Genomic DNA, 17,435 nt, shown 5'->3' on the forward strand with positions numbered 1-17,435 from the left:
CACAGAGCTACGACTTTTGGCTTTCTGCTTCAAAGTGCATGTTTCAAATTAGACAACAAGGCGTTATGCAATCAAAGGCATCTGCAGACCCCTTGCCTAGGCACAGAACGTGATCAGGGCTGGGAAAAGGCAGAGCCTGGCTACAGAACCAAGCTGCTGGGCCGCACGTGAAAGCGGAGCTCCCTGATGTAAGCGAGATGCCATCAGCAGTCACTGAGTTCCTAAGGCAAGCAGCAAAGCTGGGGCTCAAAGAGGACTTGTTTTGGTTTTTCTTAGTCTTGTAAGAATTAGGGAATTTTCTGTGTGCCCATGGAGACACTGGGAATCGCTGCAGTACTGTGAAGTTGTCTGATTTTATGAGAATCTAGCTATATTTGGAAAGAGACCCAGCAATAGATGAGTGCACATTCTTGCTTGCTCTGCAAAGACAATTACTGGATTACAAAAAAAGGCACAAGCAGCACACATTCCTCCTTCTTCTATCCCTAAAAGGTTTCCTCCTTCCTCCTCGCTCCGAGCACTACTACTGCTGTCACTGAACAAACTCCAAGTACACATTTTCATCCTTGATCCAGCTGGCTTGGAAGCCCCTAGGATTTAAGATCTCTCTTCTGTTTGAGTAATTTCAGTGACTAGAATCTCATTGCTTGCTTCACCAATTCTCTTCATCCTCTGTCTATATATAGTCAAGGAGATGAAATAATATTACATTTAGTTTTATTGCTGGAAGCAATCTGCTGTCCCTCAATGCAGTTTCCCAAAGGAAGGAGGTGAAACAGAAGATTCAGCAGGACGTGCTGACTACAAACAAGAACAAGGTAGAATTGCACACATTCCAGCTGGCTGGCTGTTACAGAGGAGGAAAACAGAGCACAGAAAGGCTGAGGTTATTTAGCCAGGAACAGAACAGGCCAGCTAACAATCCTCTGCTCTAGTTGTCACAAAACAGCTCTGCTTTGCCTGGAAGGTGAGCTGTGTCAGAGCCCAGGATGTGTCACTCGAGGCTTCACAGAGATCTGGGATGCAAAGAGTGGGACAAAGGAATGGGACTCTTTGCTGAACATCCTGGTTATGACACCATAAATTCACTTAAATAAACTGATGTCGTCTCATCCCTGTCGCTGCATTAAAATACAAGACTCCCCTGCAGTTGCATGGCTGATACTTGATGTTTCAGCTACTAAATACCCCACCACTCCTATGTCTTCGCAGTGGAAGGCTAAAAATCCTTAATGTTTTATACAAAAATAGAAGGCATGGAGATAAATTGCTCTATATACGATTAATCCAGGACCAAATGTATTCAGCAGCATGGATTCTACTCTATTTACAGTTTTAAGAAACTTACTATCTTAAGAATGTTATGAGGACCTTCTCAGGTGCTGGGAAGGACGTGGAGAGATCAGGGACTGCTACATGTTCATAGAAGCACACTCAGAATTCCAGCACAGCAGAAATACCAGCACACCCCTCTGCCACTTAAGCACAGGTTGCCACCTGCACATGCAGGAACAGAGCCACAAGCTTTGCTTTCTCCCTGACACAGACCAGCAAATCTCTTTTGAGAAGCACTTCTCAGCTTGCTTTGCTGGCTGTTCAGACTGATTCCCCTCCAGGCAATCCTGCCCATGTGCTCTTCCCATCTCACTGCCAGAGATGCTGAGGACCAATGTCCACCTGCAGGCTGAATATGCCGAAGCACTGAAGCGTTCACAGGCTTTGAACAGGTTTGAAAATAAAAGGAAATTGTTTCTAGGAACTCTGTGTGCATCTGTATGCATATGCTGTTCACTGTGGGGTTTTCAGCTCCCATTCCTAGCATTTGGTTGGCTGTGAAGGCAGCCTGGACAAACTCATCACACTACCAGGTGCTCCTGACTGTGTTATTTTGCCATAAGATGATCATAGTCCAGATAGCAGTTGCACAAAAGCACTGGTGGGAGAAATACAGATAGAATATTTGTGTCCTGTGGGAGATAACTACAGGAGAGATCTTTGCCTACCCAAAATCTATCCAAACAGGGCCTTCTTCCAACTGCCTGGCAGCACAAACGACAAAGGTTTGCTTGTTATCAGAGCCACCACTGATGGAAACTCTTTGCCCATGGTGCACTATAGTTGTGGTGGAAGCAGCCCAGTAACCAACAATGGGGTTTAGAACAACCAATATCAGCACGAGAAACTGGAACTTAAAAATCAGTTGTGGAAAGGTCAGCTCCCGAATCACAGCACTGAAGGATACAGATGAGCTGCTCTGAAGCTCACCCATTTTCTTACTCTCTCTTCTTCCGAGCTCTCATACACACATCTGTTAAGCATGCTGGTGATAACTCAGTCTCTTTCAGGCACTCTCATGGGACACAGCAGACTTTGTACTCACATCTGTCTTCTTGCTATTGCAGCTCCACCACTGTTACCCTGGATTCCCCTTATAACCGGAGGTTTCTTCTAGATCTCAAAAAGAGATTGATATATCAAAACCAAATTCAATTACAAAATATAATAACCTCTTCTTGGAAGTGAAGCTGCCCCATATTCCAGACTGTGGCAGGATTTTTATGTCCTAAAAATATTTTTTAATAAGTTCTACTTAAAATATATCTGAGTCGCAGCCTGCCTCATGGGCATGCTGTAATGCTCTCAGTGAAGATCTGCTCCCTGTCAGTTCCTCCTGGGCTCCAGGGAAGGGCTCTTCTCACTCTTCTTCTGCAGACTTGAGCATGAGAATGGCATTGTAGACCTTCAGGGCAGGACCCAGTTTGATATTGAGTATTTTAACCAAGTCATTCTGGTTCAGGAGCAGGAAGGCCTCACCATCTATCTGCTAGAGGTGTAAAAACACAACAGAAGATAAAAATTACAATCAAGAAATAAGCAGGATTCTTACTTCTGGTTGTTCAGTTAAACAGTGTAGTAAGGAATGAAAATACAGACACAGCCCTGAGGATGGAAACCTTATTCTTCTCTCTAGTTTTGGCACCCACACCAGCCTGCGATTCCCAAGCATGCTGCCCTTCCCAGGGGTCTCAGGCCTACCCCTGAAGCCTGAAAAGTCAGAGTGTGGACAAAACTCACTGGGAACGAATGAGGATGAGGCTCATCCATTTGACTTTCTATTCACTATAAGGATACTTACCCTAAAAAGCCAACAACTGTCAAAAATCCCGCAGCCTAGTTCCAATCTGTGGCAAAAAATTAGATCAGGAAATGCAAGCCTTCAGGAGGCAGCTATCCAAGAATTAATACATTACACTCATCTACAGCAATTAGAAGCAGCACATCACCATTTCTTAGCACACTCATTACATACTGTCATTGCACAGCTTCTCAGACTCCTGTTAAGCAGCTCACGGTGAAGTTTTGCTGCTTCTTTGGTCAGCTTTGCTAGAAACTTTGCAGATGAGAAGAACTGGACAGATGTGAACAGATGTGAACAGGCTGCTCTCAGAACCAGCACTCTGCCCACAGACACTTGGTCTCCATTTAAAGGAGTAGCAGGAGGCTATTAGGAAATAGCTTTCAATGGCACTAAATGGGCTTGTTCAGAACAAGGTAAAGGAGATGGTGTGTTATATAAAACAGGGCACAATAAAGCCATGGAATCTGTCTGGATTTACACACATACTCTCCTAATCCGTCAGCAAGGAGACATCCAATCAGATTCAAAGCAAGCAATCTAAAACTGTATTACCTTGTGAAAATAAGTGGAGCTCTAGGTACCAGAGAGTAACAAAGTATGATTTTAAGAAGAGGTTAAAAATCTATTTTGGTTCACAAAAGCATCCACAGAGACAACGGATATAATTAATATAAACCCCAAATGCTGCAGAGAAGAAGCCAAAGATTAATGGACACAGACAAACAGTGCATGTCTAAGTTATTCCATTAAAGTGCATTTACAGAGACTGACAGCATCTCCTCCTCTCACTTGATGCTCACCAGCACAGTGGACAATGCCAGACACTGGGCCTAACCAGAACAACAATCCTTCTGTCCCTGCACTTTTCCTAACTGGAATTCTTCTCAATGTCAACAACTGGTAGAAAAGGATACACTCAGTAAACTTGGACAAACATAGCCATAAGGCAAAGAGCTGGGAGACAGGAATTTGGGCTGCCCCTCTCTAACCTCAAGGAGACTGCTGAGCAAGTAAAGTTCTTTTACTTCCCAGTCTGCACACTGGAAATGATAGCAAGGCTTCCAGCACAGCCAGCCACATTTCATTGAATCCTACCTGCAAGCTGCTGCAAGGCCCATGGTAAAAATAGCCTGAAATAAATGGACTGCTGCTTAAACTAAATAAAAAGAATCAAGAGAAGGAGAAAACTGCTGAAAAACAATCTAACATTTTAAAGTGCTTTTGAGTCCAATATTATCATTACATTTCACTTTCACTGCATCGCCTCAACGATGTTTGTTTTAAACAGACCTTCCCTGAGCTGGTCCTAGAAATGAGTGCAGTATCACTGCCTGTGGTTTTTGTTCCATCTTATTTGGATGGTTTTTCAAATTCTGTGCACAATTTGTTCTCTTCATTTGTAACGTAAGCAGGAACTCATCCTCCTCCCTCCTGCCAACAGGAGTCTGCAAGGGATTTATTTCTCCTGAACGGAGAGCACTCAAAGGCCTGATTACAGTAATGGACAACCCTGGTGAAGCCCAGCAGTGCTGTCGCTCACACCTGAATTTTGGCCAGAGCCAAACTGCTAAAAGGGTTTTAAATTTACACTGACAGCTTAGTTCCAGCACAAACCTGAAAAACAATCCAAGCCTCTCTCGTTTGGCACAGAGAACCACACTTTGAGACTGCAGAAGGTATTAAAATAGAACATGGCTGTGCTGCTCTCTGAACTAGAAAACAGCCACTGTGTTCAGGATCCATTTCAATTATTACTAGAAGAAACAAAACAAATTGTAAATGGTTGGATCCATTAGTAGACTTACACCTCACCAAGCCCTCAACTCTGAACTCATCTTTGCTAGAAATCAGGATGTATCTTTTACACCCAGCTATGCTGAAGGACTGCTTTATTGGGAGAAATTTCATCGTTCCCACTGTATTCAATTAAATGATATTCCACTACACTGTGAACAAGCATCAATTCATTTTGCTTTTTATTTTGTGTGTATGTTTTAAAATAAGGGAAAGCAAAATACAGGGACGTAAATCCCATAAAATGCACTCCAGCCTGATTCATCCTGAAAGAAAGCCAGTTCTGGGGAGCAGTCATCTATTACAAACCTGTCCTTTGCAGCCACTCCACTATGCAGTGCTTCTCCTCAGCACACAGGGTGCACTAAGTGCCTTGCAGAATGCAGGGAAGGTCCAGCCCCTTCCCTCAAGCTCTTACAATCAGAGCAGCAGAAGGGGAGGCATGTCTGTGCAAATTAATCACGGCCTTATAAAGAACCTCCAAACCATCCCTGCCACATAACTGGAAGCCAAAGCTCTCAATAGAGCCTAAGCGTCACAGGATCAGTGAAAAGGAACGGGGCAGCCACATCCTGCACTGCTGGGATTTCTGAGAAGCCATGGGGAATGCACCATAGACAGGGAACAGAGCCCAGCACAGGGCAGTGACAGGATGTGTTGCAGGCAGGAGATGCTCTGACTCCCCAGCAATTGCTTGTTCAAGGATAGGTGCCCCTCCTGCTCCCACAGGAGAAGCCAGGGATTCCTAAGAAGCCCTCTGACTGCCAGCCTGCCCAAGAGAAGCAGGCATATGTTCTTGTTAGAGGGAGCAGATGAGATCTTTGCTACGCCATTCCAACAGGACATCTTTATAGTGATGCCAAAAACACTAGACAATAGTCCAAGACAGGATGTTAAGCATAAGCTTAGTGATTGGAACGGGAGGGGAAATTTAAAGCAGCAGAATGCAATTAACCACACTGGGATTCAGCTCAATGCTGAAGCTGTCTCCTAAATGCTACAGGCTAATGACAAGGCTGAGCATGTCTGTGCAGTCAGCACTGTAACTGCAGAGCAGCAGGGGTACAAAACCACCCAGCTCACAGCACAGATTGGGGCAGACCTGAGAACTTACCTCTTCCCTGAACACAGCTGCTTGTTCTTTGCAACCAGGTAAACGCTGGATAAAGTTCACCACCTACAATCAGATTTACAAGAAGAGAAACAAGGATGATTAGAATGATGATCAAGTACCAAGCATCTTATTTCTGTATGCAAGAATTTTTACAACTTTAATGCTTATAACTCTACTGTTAATGAAGGTTATATACAAGAAATAACAATGGGGTGTTGCTACAGCATGCCTGTAAAGCTTATTCTGGTCACAAATAGTATTCTCCATATTGCAATTTGACCACTTCTCTAAGAGTTCAGTTTCTCCACTGCTTAAAAAGGTCCTTATAAAACACCAGTCATATTAAAAACTGTATACAGCCATACATTATTTTAAATCCCTCCACAACTTTCCTTCCTCTACGGTTTTGTCAGAAGATAAAATTAAAAAGAAGGATTTAGATGATTTCCCATCGTGACATCCTTTTCAGAGATGACATAAATCAACCAAATGAGTACCCCTGGTTTATTAACACACAGAAGGCAGAGAAGCAAGGAAAGAAGGAAGTTGTGGTTTTATTTAATGCATGGTGGATGCAGAGGATCCACAGAACCAACACGATTAAACGAGTTAATTTTACATTTCATATTAGGGAAAACCTTTCTAAGCAGGAAATCTGTTAACATTTGGAATAATCTCCTCTGAGACATGCAAGCAAGCCTTGGATTATATTATATAACACTACATAATGCAAGCAGCAATCCCGAATGCAGTGGAGGATGACTTAATACGTATTGTCTTCTCCATCTGCAGCTTCACTGGTTCACAGAAGATTTGTATATTGAGGCATAATCAGATCAAACGTTTCATGCTAATTGGATGCTCCCTTGCAGGAACAGCTCTGTTTCATGAAGCATATTCACTTGAGTTATTACAGATGTGACATTTCTTCCATGAACGCAAACAGACAAACAGTTTTGGGGGGGGGTCTTTGTCAAAGATGAGCTTCCCTTTAAATCACAGTTGTCAAACTCCCCCCTAAATCACATCACTGTGTCTCCAGCTGATCCCACTGCTGACCTGGGTCCTTCCGAACACAGCAGCAAGCTCTCAGCTTGCCCCCAGCTGTGCTCTGCCCTGGCAGAGCTGCTTTTTGGTGAGCATCACTGACCCCTGTTGCTTCTGTTATGCAGTCTGAGAGCAGAGCCCTTCTCTCATCTCGTTGTGCCAGGAGGGAAAGCTCCATCTTAAAGAGAACCCCTAAAATCCACAGCTCCGTCATGCACTGATTCCAAAGCAGAAGTGCAATCTCCTACTGCAAACAAATAATAAAATAATACTTTCCCTGTATCCCCTTATAATAATAATAAAAAAAAGAAATACTTCTGCAGGGCTGCCATCCCCCAGAACATTAAGTGGCAGTTGGAACCTTGAGAGCAAGGCAGTGAATGTCCCTCAGGGCCTGTGGCACTCCGAGGCTGGCAGAGATCTCAGGGGAAAGCTCTGAGTTTGTCTTGCTCTTCTGTCCTTCCCTGGACATCTGCTGCTGGCCACTGTCATGGATGGTGTGACGGCCTTTGATCTGCCCCAGAAGTCACTTGTATGTACACAGCCAGCACCCTGCTCCACAGCAGTGGTCTTTTAAACATACAGAACCCTGGGGCTTGCCAGAAACTGAGATAACAAAAGGAGGAGGAGGATGCAAGACAAGCATGCAGGAGAGATGGATCCCAGGGTGTGAGCCAAAACAAAGCAGCGTGACGAGTTGGAACGAACTTGTCTGGACCTTTAAGCAGCTTAACAGTGATGGCAGGGAAGCATTTCCCCAGGGAAAGGGTGAGGATGGTAGGAGATGGGGCAGATCAGGGCCTTTCCTTTGAGAACTTCAACAGTTCCTTTTTGATTCTGCTAGTAAAAGTCTCCACTGATAATCTCAGAAATCCCTCTGGTGGCAGTGCCTTACTGCACATTTGCTGAGGGAAGAGAAACTGCTCTGTGTAATTCTGAGAGCACCTTTAACAGTTCCATGCAAAAGAGATGCTAAGATAATCCCAGATTCATGAGATATATTGAAATTGGCACAGTATTGATGTGTCCTTCTGGTAAAACTGGAAGGCAGTCTCATCAGCACCCATTTGGTATCAAGCTATAGCAGCCCTGATGCTATGCAGTAACCCACAAGCCAGTAGCACAAGTACAGTCCCCCTACAAAATAATACCCTCTGACTCAGGATTAACTACTGAACAATTCAGCTCTGGCACATATTAAAGTTCTTCCACGATCCCTCACTTGCTGTGCTTTGAAAAAACATAGGAAGCTTTCAATAACTAACAAAGCTGCATTACAGTAACTCCGCCTGTTGACTGCTCAGTGTTACCAAGAGTTTCTTAGCTTGAGGGCCTCCAAATATTGCTGCTGCTCTGCCCCTTCAGCTGCTCCCAACCCAACAAAGATTTAAAGCAAGATTTTTTCCTTAATGTGGGTTTTGTAAAAGCAGTTATTCAGTCTGAAACTGAAAGAGAGTACAACACTCCCATTGCTCTTGTTTCAGATCAACGGAACGGGCTCCTTTGTGCAACTGAGTTCAAAGTACAACCCATAGGCAAATGTTTGCCCTGTAGGAAGATGTTAGGAGCCCAAACAGTGACACATCCAATCTACTTTGGACTCACTAGAACACAGGAAGTCCTACTGCATTCATCTTCCAGAGCTTGTGGCTACGCTGCCCTGCACAAAGTGATCCTTCAAGTGCTCAGAGAGAAGCCAAATTGATTCCTATGGGAATCTACAAAGAGCACAATTTGCTGAAACCAATCCACTTTACTGAAATGCAAGACAGAATCCATCATGACTTCAGCCAGTGTGGTGCTGCAGCTGATCTTTTTAACACTCCATTCACACTCCCACTGGTAGCCAACACTCCATCAGTTGTTTCAGGCAGTTCACCGTGTTCTGAGTTTTGAATCACAACATCCAGAGTGCACTGTAGTGGTTGCTACTTACATTAATCTGTTATCAAACTAATATCCTAGCTAAATTTACCCAGCAGTTGCTTTAAAGGTCAACTGTAAAGGACAAATTTTATTGGCTTGTATCCTGACTCTGTTCTTCCATGAACCTCCATGTTTTGTCCAAAAGAAGGAGATTCTGATTGTTTTCATGCCAGAGGATTAGCTGCTTCTGTCTTTATTGATTTATTAAAAGACCTTTTGGGAAAAAAAAAACACAACAATGGGAGCTTTTTCTAAAGAAGGATACAAATAGAAAATCTCTCAGATTTTTTTTTGTCTCCTTGCTAAGCAATTTAATTTAAGCTCATTTTCATTAAAACACAAAAGAAAGGAATATTAAAAGGACCATTTTTTAAAACAACCCTACTAATTATTCTATCCCCTTCCCGTTTGCTGTGGTTCCTGTCCCTGTGGTCAGTCCCACCACACTCCAAGCAGTCCTCCAGCATGAACAGCAAAGTCAGGATTGGTTTCTCTGACAAAGAGGTACTCAGGGAAGATGCACTTTCTGAAAGTCTCTGAAGAGCCTCTATGCATCATGAAGAACAGCACCCTTCTCCTGCTTTGCAGATTATCTCCTATCTTGTCAGCACAACATTACAGCACGCTTCTCTTGAATTAAATGGCCTGTGATTAAGAGCCAGGATCCAAATTGTCATCACTTCCCAAGTGGAGATGCAAATATTATTTACGCCCAAGGCACCAAGTAAAAAAAAAACAACTACTCAGCACACAAAAGACAGCAGCTTTTTCACATGCCACCTAATTACAGGAGACATCTCAAGAGCTGGGACTGCAGACTTATCCCCAGCCACACAGCTGCCTCTGCCAGAAATCAGGTCAGGCTGTGGGCAGTTTGTTCCAGGGAAACAGGCAGGGAGATGCGGGAGGAGTAGGCATGCACAGTGCAGTTTGGGATTATCTGCAATATAAAAGTGAATCAGCAGCAAAGTCACAGGAGAAGGGGAGGGAGATCAGAGAGAAACAAAGTCAGATGTAAGAACGGTGCTTCGGGGCTGAGGACTGAAAGATAAAGGGGAAAATAAACAAAGAGAATTGCATTCACAGAAGTAAGGCATGGACATCAAATGGTTAACAGAGATCCTTCCCCTTCCTTTATAAAGGGACTTGGGTATAACTTTTAGCTGAGTTAGCTACGGCATATGCAAAGCAAACAAAAAAGCATTACCTAGGAAGAAAAAAAGATGTTTTCCAATTAGCACTCCAGAAAAGGGGGGCCCTGGGACCCCCCGCAGCCAGGAGCAGAGAGGAAGCAGGAAACTCACCTCTTCTACAGTCCACTTAGACACATGTTTGGCTGTGAGGCCCGAGACCTCCGGCAAGAGCCTGCAGTGCTGCTCCCAGCAGAGATGGAGGCGGTGGCTGGAGTTAGAGTCCAGGGCAGGCATGAAGATGGACTGGTGGAGGGCCTGCTGGAGGTTGAAATCGAGGTCTGTAAAGAAAACGAGACAAGTCAGAACAAGCTTTCAAGGAGCAATTATGGAGGAGAAGGAAGGGTCACAGTTTGGAGGGAAAAGCAAGGCAGGGCACACAGACAGCCAGGCACTGCTACTGCATGGCACAGTGTGTTCTCAGGGCATGCTCCCCCACCCTCCTGAGAAAGAGAAACAAACAAACAAACAAGATAAGATTGCCAGGCTGGATATCGTTAGCTTCTTCCCAGGAAAATGATGTCACGCTGCTAACACAGAAGATGCTTGCAGCGTTTTATTGACAAGGTGGAGGAGTTCTGGTAACAGCATCTTCGGCTGGAAACTAATGGCACTGCCCCAGCTGCTGGCAGCCTGTGAGGAGTGAGGTGTGTGCAGCTGATGGCCTGGGCTCGCTGCCTCCCCAGGAAAATGCCAGGCAAGGAGTGCTGCATGTTACCTCCAGACATCAGTTCCCTTGTGCATCCAGTGATGGAAGCTTTAAAAATCAAAGAGGGGAAAAAAAAAAAAAAGAGAGAGAAGAAATCACCCCTCCCTGATGAGATCACTTGAGTAGTGCAGAGTCATGGTCCTACAGGGATTTGCCCAGTTATACAACAGGAAGTGAAGCAGAGGATGGAAATAACAGGGAACACACTCCTCTGGTTCACAACCAGCATTATGCTTGGTCACATTAAAGGCAGAGGCTGGCCTGGCACACAGTTGTTACTCTTCTGTCTCCAGCTGTGTCACCTTACCTTCATCTCCACCTCCCTAAGCAATGTAGGATGCCATCAAACATAGGTCTCTATTGCTAATAATGAGACCAGAGTGAGGGGTTAAAAACACACATATAAAGCCTAAGTAAGAAATGCTCTTCAAATGGGATGGAAGCTGTGTGCAATCATGAAATTACAGGTCAGTGGATTACTGCAGAATTTCTCTCCACTGATTTCCATCACTCTGCTTAAGGTGAATGCGACAGGAAAGCAGACAGCTTTCCCTGCCAACTGCAACTGCAGCTCAGAGCTGGCAGACTTCTCCAACTGCAGAAGTCAGCACTAGGTAAAAATGAATTAAAAAAAAGCCAGGCACCTGTCCCAGTTTGTGCCTGCTTAGCTATTTTTGATTGGAGTCTATTACCATGTTAAATCCTCCTAAAAGCCTGGTCAGCTTGGTTCTCTGAAATGGCTTTTTATAGTAAATCTGAAAGTTAAGCATATGGTTTGCTAAAGTGATATCAGAAAGCTTCTCTTCAAACTTAACCTGTCAAGTACCAGAATAAAAAAGACATTATTTTTTCCATTTGGATTTTTATTTTCTTTTTCATCCTAAAGAGAATCTTTCAAAAGTCACCCCAAATGATTCTGTTTTTCTGGATACCTGCAGAAAGAAGTTGATGAAACTCAGCAACCACCTGATAGGTTTGGGTTGTGTCTGCAGAATGGTCGTGGAATGGGGAACAGCCTCCCCTTGCCACTTCAGGAGAATGAGCAATGCTACAGGAGATGGTGAAAGCTCAATTAATAAATACAAAACTTCACAAGGTGTTTAACCTTACACTTCTAGGCGATTTTACCCTTCTTCCTCATTTCAAAGGAAGAAGGACAACCACCATCATCATCTCCAAGCATGCATTCTCTTGATTGTGGAATCAACAACAACAAAAAATCTGTTAAGTTATAAATGATCCTCACAGGTCTGGTATTTTGCACGTGCACACACGCAGATAAATAAAAACCAACCAACCTTTCCCGCTGTTTTCCTGTTTCACCAGCTGCAACTTTATGTAGGCATGTGAGCATCCAAGCCTGAAACATCAATTACAAAACATCTCAAATGATAACACAAACTGGTGCAACTGCTCCTCTATACAAATTGACTAATGGGGTATTTAGGAACTAGAACATTCTCCCTCTTACAGTCAGCAACAGAATTTCTTTGTCCCTGGCTTCTCCTCTCTAAACTAAGAACTGTGATATTAAATCCATACCTACAAGTCAGAATTGAGTTCGCTGTGGGAAAGAAAGCCCCCAAATTAGTGTGAGGAAAGAAGACTTAACAAGCAATTCTAAAACCCTATGCTGTATATCTCCAATCAATCAAACTGAGTTGTTCTAAGCTCCTGATTAACACCTGTATTTCAGATATCGCAGCAGCATCAAGAAACACAACTCTGAATCCACAAAAACACATCACAAAAATCCTATTTACTTTTTGGGTTTGGCTTTGATGTTTCCAGAGGGTTTCTCTTCTATCCTGTCTTTTGCTTCATTGCTTTCAGACTGCTCTGATGGACTCTGAATGCTGCTTGGACATGACTTTTCACTCTCTTGTGCAGATTTCCTGGAGAGACAGACAAATGATAGGAGCTAAGCTGACATTCTCAGTTCCCTTTTCCCAGAAGAGAGCATAAACTGGCAAATGAGAGTAACAAGTACCACCTAGTGGTGAAAGCTCTCCTCTCCCCTACCATCCTTACTGCTGCAGCCCAAAGCGCTGTTTTACTCTTTAGCAGAGATTGAGACACATTATATGAAATAATCAGTCCATGTGGACAAAGGCTGCAATCCCAGCAGCTACAGGAAGCCCACTGAAACCGATTTAGGATTTATGAACCCTGGATAACATTTAAGACAACTTACATGAGTGAGTTTGTTGCTACACAGTCGCCCAAAGAAGGATGAACAGCTGTAATACCTGCATGACGAATTCAAACCTCCCACTATCAGGAAATGAACTACTCAGAAGAATGTAAAAATAATACAATTTTACAATGATACTGGTTCTGAGAGAATCTGAAAACTCTTGAGGGAACGTTATGGCAATGGTGCCATTGAAATGCAATCGATTTTGCTATCAAGAGTAACAAAAGGAGACCCCTGCATGGTACTGGTATGAAAGGAAGCAAAATTTGACCACATGCACATTGGGACTGAGAAGCATTCCTTTTGCCTGAACAAATATACCGAATATATACTGAAAATGTTATAAATTTAAGCAAAGCAAAGAAGCCCTAAAATGCACGTAAGCCTTAATACACAAAAAAAGGCCCAAAGTAGCACTGGAGATTGCCCTGGTGAGACTTTAATTCCTACAGCCTAAAAGTGACAATAATGAAAGCCTTTATGTCCAGATTTCTCCCATGACAGACTAACTGCTTCCTGCAGTTCAGAAGCCAAAACATGGTTTGTCTCAATGATACTCAATTCCAAAATTATTGTAAGAAAATAAAATATCTGAAGGGGCTCAATTTATTTGCCAAGTGATACATATAGAGTCATTACACCTACCACTGTAACGCGACCGGCGCTGAGGTGGATTGCAGTTAGGATTTAATAGTGCAAAATAATCTTGCCTGACAGTTTTAGGACAGGAAATGAAGAAAAAGAATATATTTTAAATTGAAACAGCAAGAAAAAAAAAATTATGGAGACAGAATGCAATTTCCTTTGTTGGAATGTGACCAGAGCAGCAGGATTAAGGAATCAAAAAACCTATTAAGGCACATGAGGGTATAAAAGTACACTGCTCTGTGTTAAGAGTGTGTGGAGCATGGGCCAATATTACAGAAAGATGAACTGAATGCACTACTGATTCAATTCCTGTGTTTTTCAGCCTTGTAAAATGGTATTGCTCTGCAGTGTGTGTCTGGGAAATGGGCTCAGCTCACCTGGATTGTGGAGAGTCCTCCTGAGAAGACTCTCCTGCTCTGAGCAGAACTTGGGCAGGGGTCTCCAGCCTCTTTGCTTTCTGCAGGCTGCTGCTGGGGGAAGGCCTCTCCCCACCCAAACGGTCCTGTAACACGTTTTCTTTGTTGAGGTTCACATCAGAATACGGGCAGCCAACTAATCTGTGTTAAGAAAAAAAAAAGAGAGAGAGAAGTTATGATGCATGTTCCTGTGTTCCTAAGTCATAGTCTTAGCAGCCTCAGGCTGATACAACCATGAACAAACCCAGAAAAAGTCAGGCCTAAAACTCATCCAGATGAAGACATTATTACCCAGTTTTAGGTATAGGAAAGCAGAGAACCAAGTGGTAGACCTGGAAATCGAATTTATGTTTTTGAAGAATCATCCTAGAGAATAACAGGAGATCTTCCTGTGCTGCCTGCTTGTCTGAACAACATTTCATGAAATAGTAACTGTTTGAAGCTCTTTATCACATTAAGTACTACTGGATCCCCAGACCTCCCACCTGAGATTGTTTTCTTGCTCTGTAAAGAGGTTTAATCAAGAAAAACTTTCCTTTTCCAAGAACACATAAGAAACCAAAGATAAACCTGTCATCCGAAAGCCAGGAGGAAAACCCTCTGACTCCAATGTGATGTTAGAAACCACAAAACATGAGCTCTCTCCTCACTCTTATGCTCTAGTAATATACCAGCACTCTCTTCCTCTATAGCTATTGCCTTGCAATATTCTTGGGCACATTATTTTACATAAGTAATTCCTTCAGTGATGCTGGAATGTAGAAATTGGAGCGAATTAATCTATGCTATGTTGTATTGCAGTTGGAACAAACATGCTGCTATAAACTAAATTTATGGTGGTACAGCTCATTTAGGCACAAGAGGGAGCTGCAATTACACTAATAGCTGTCTCCAGAACACCCTGTGATAATTTCAGTGCAGTGCAGGTGCTTGTTGCTGCATTATTATTACAGACAACACTCAGATGCTCCCAGACAGAACCCTCAGAAGATCTCAGATACGTACGTATAATGTGTTCCATATCGTGGCCCCCTGACATGACCAATCCCATGACAGCCTGGAGTGGGACACGTTTGTCCCACTGTTCCCACAGGATCAACAGCACCTGGAGAATAAAATACAAAGGTAAAGAGATTTGTGAAAAGCTTCCTACCTCTGAAAAGAAGGCTGCATTTGGGGAAAATTATTCATCAACAATGATATGGTATCATCTATATTACCTAGAGGGACTTGCAAAGCGTGTCCAGTTTTTGCACACCAGCCTACTGGATGAACATCAGGGCTGTCTGCATCGACCCAGAAATCATAGTTACAGTCCCAGCCATCAAAATGTATCTAAAAGAAGCACAGTCTCAGTGAGAGATACAGTTAAGGATATGACTCAGCTGTTATTTTAACTTCCCCTTTTGTTTCACCTTGCTCAGCTTGGAGCTGATTCACTCCATCTTTCAGTCAAGCACAACCATCCTTTGCGTTCAATTTGTTTTCCTGTCCCCTCTGTCTACCTTTTACAGAAGCACCACATTCTGGTGACACTGTCAAATCACAAGGTCTGCAAGAAAGCACAGACCATGGGGTGCTCCAGGGCACTGCACTCCACTCAAGTCTAAATTTATGCAAACATAACAGTTTTTTTTAATTGTCTTATTTGCTACAAATCCCAAAACATCACAAACTTGGCACCTTTTGCAGTGAAAAACTAGAATTTTCTGCTGGATGAAGGGATGAGTAATAGCTGGTTTGGAGCCAGGTTAGGCAAACAGAGACTAAGAATCACTGCTATTTAAAGGCTGTTGGGCTGTTAATAAGGCAAAGTTTCAAAGCAAGGTATGAACTGAACATCTTGCCTCTAGACTCTGACAAAACTCAACTTTTTCTTACAACCATATGATGAGATTGAGAATCAAATGAGCAAGGGAAAGCAAATGCCCCTGCTGCCCATGGGAGCATCCTTTAGGAAGGACTCCTGTAGCCAAGAAGCCCCCATCAGTGCAGCTTACACTTCAGCCAACTGATATTTAATTTCTCATAAACAAAAGCACAAGAGACTCTCCTGGCAGCACATTAATATGAAAACAACCAGTTACATTGCACCTATGCAACAAATTCATACTGGTGCATAAAGTCACCTCCCAAATGGGCCAGGATTTAACTTGCTTTAGGATTTCCCTTAAGTGTGTTAGGAAAAAAAAAAATAAATAAATCAGGTAGCTTCCCACCAGCAGAACGTTACTGCTACCTTCATTCGTGCAGTTCACAGATGGAAAACTGTTCTGTCAAATCTTATTTCAAAACAGTTACACTAAAACAGTAACTAACAATACCAGGTAATTCCGTTACATTTCAATGGGACAAAACAACAGAAATCATTTCCAACTGGGCACTCCTGTAGGCTAGATTGCCTGCAAAGCATTTGTTTGCTGCTCCTCACATCAAATGGGTAATTTTTTCTGTACTGCCAATCACTGCATTCCTTAGTACAAGGGCTCTGCCCTTCAAAGCAAGGTCATACCTTAATACGATGGTCATCTCTGTCACTTATGGTTGCCACTCTTATCAAGATGGGATTTCTTTTGTCTACAGCCTCCAACTTCATATTTACTTGAAATCCGTGAGCAGGACGCTGTAAGATAAGATTGTAAGCAGAATACTAAGAAGTGAAGGCAGTTGCAACTAGTCACCTTCTCTGAATAAAACGTACTGAGTTTTTCATCTACCATTCAAGTGCTTTTGCAGCTTTTGCCCCCATCTCGTCTGGCAGACTATTTCAGAGGTTAAAATCAGAGTTTTCTAAGAAAATAAGTTGTCCATTTGTCAGCAGCCCAAAAATACTCGAGGAGAAACCTGAACTTCCCAGAGCAGAGCAGCATCTCAGTCAGACTGAGAGCTCTTCTCTGACAGAATAAAAAAGCCCAAATACGACCACAAACTCCACTGACAGACAGACTGAACAGTCTGACAGGAAAACTGCTCAACACAGCAGAGATTACCCCTCACCTGACAAGGACACCAGCCAGCTTGCTGCTATCAGACACCTGAAGCACACTGCTGTGGGACATCTCCATCTGCTACACAACGTGACATCCTACCCAGCATCATGTGCAGCCACCACTGCCTCAGCCTCTGGATATTAATTACCTTCCTTTGGTGCATGTGCTGGGAAACACACTTGGTTTCATTTCAGTGCAGTGCAAATTTTTTCCTCTGACACTGTGACTTTGTCCTATCTGTAACCTGGCATTTTGAGGCATCCCT

General features: G+C 43.2%; 1 protein-coding gene across 5 annotated transcripts in view; it reads right to left on the minus strand.

The window, feature by feature from the left end:
* Positions 1-2,553: 2,553 nt before the first annotated feature.
* LOC116230056 (lethal(3)malignant brain tumor-like protein 4) overlaps positions 2,554-17,435 on the minus strand; it is a 40,456-nt gene continuing 25,574 nt past the window's right edge. For all 5 annotated transcript variants that reach the window (XM_090123851.1, XM_090123852.1, XM_090123854.1 and 2 more), the window contains 9 exons: positions 16,693-16,803; positions 15,401-15,515; positions 15,186-15,285; positions 14,142-14,321; positions 12,683-12,814; positions 12,218-12,279; positions 10,325-10,491; positions 6,048-6,110; positions 2,554-2,824 (listed from right to left, as the gene is read on the minus strand). In XM_090123851.1, coding sequence (XP_089979977.1) covers positions 2,696-2,824; positions 6,048-6,110; positions 10,325-10,491; positions 12,218-12,279; positions 12,683-12,814; positions 14,142-14,321; positions 15,186-15,285; positions 15,401-15,515; positions 16,693-16,803 — 1,059 coding nt within the window. In that variant the 3' untranslated portion in view covers positions 2,554-2,695. The remainder of the gene's footprint in view (positions 2,825-6,047; positions 6,111-10,324; positions 10,492-12,217; positions 12,280-12,682; positions 12,815-14,141; positions 14,322-15,185; positions 15,286-15,400; positions 15,516-16,692; positions 16,804-17,435) is intronic.

Source organism: Phasianus colchicus, chromosome 24 (genome assembly GCF_987193195.1).
Source record: "Phasianus colchicus chromosome 24, bPhaCol1.hap1.1, whole genome shotgun sequence".
Lineage (NCBI taxonomy): Eukaryota > Metazoa > Chordata > Aves > Galliformes > Phasianidae > Phasianus > Phasianus colchicus.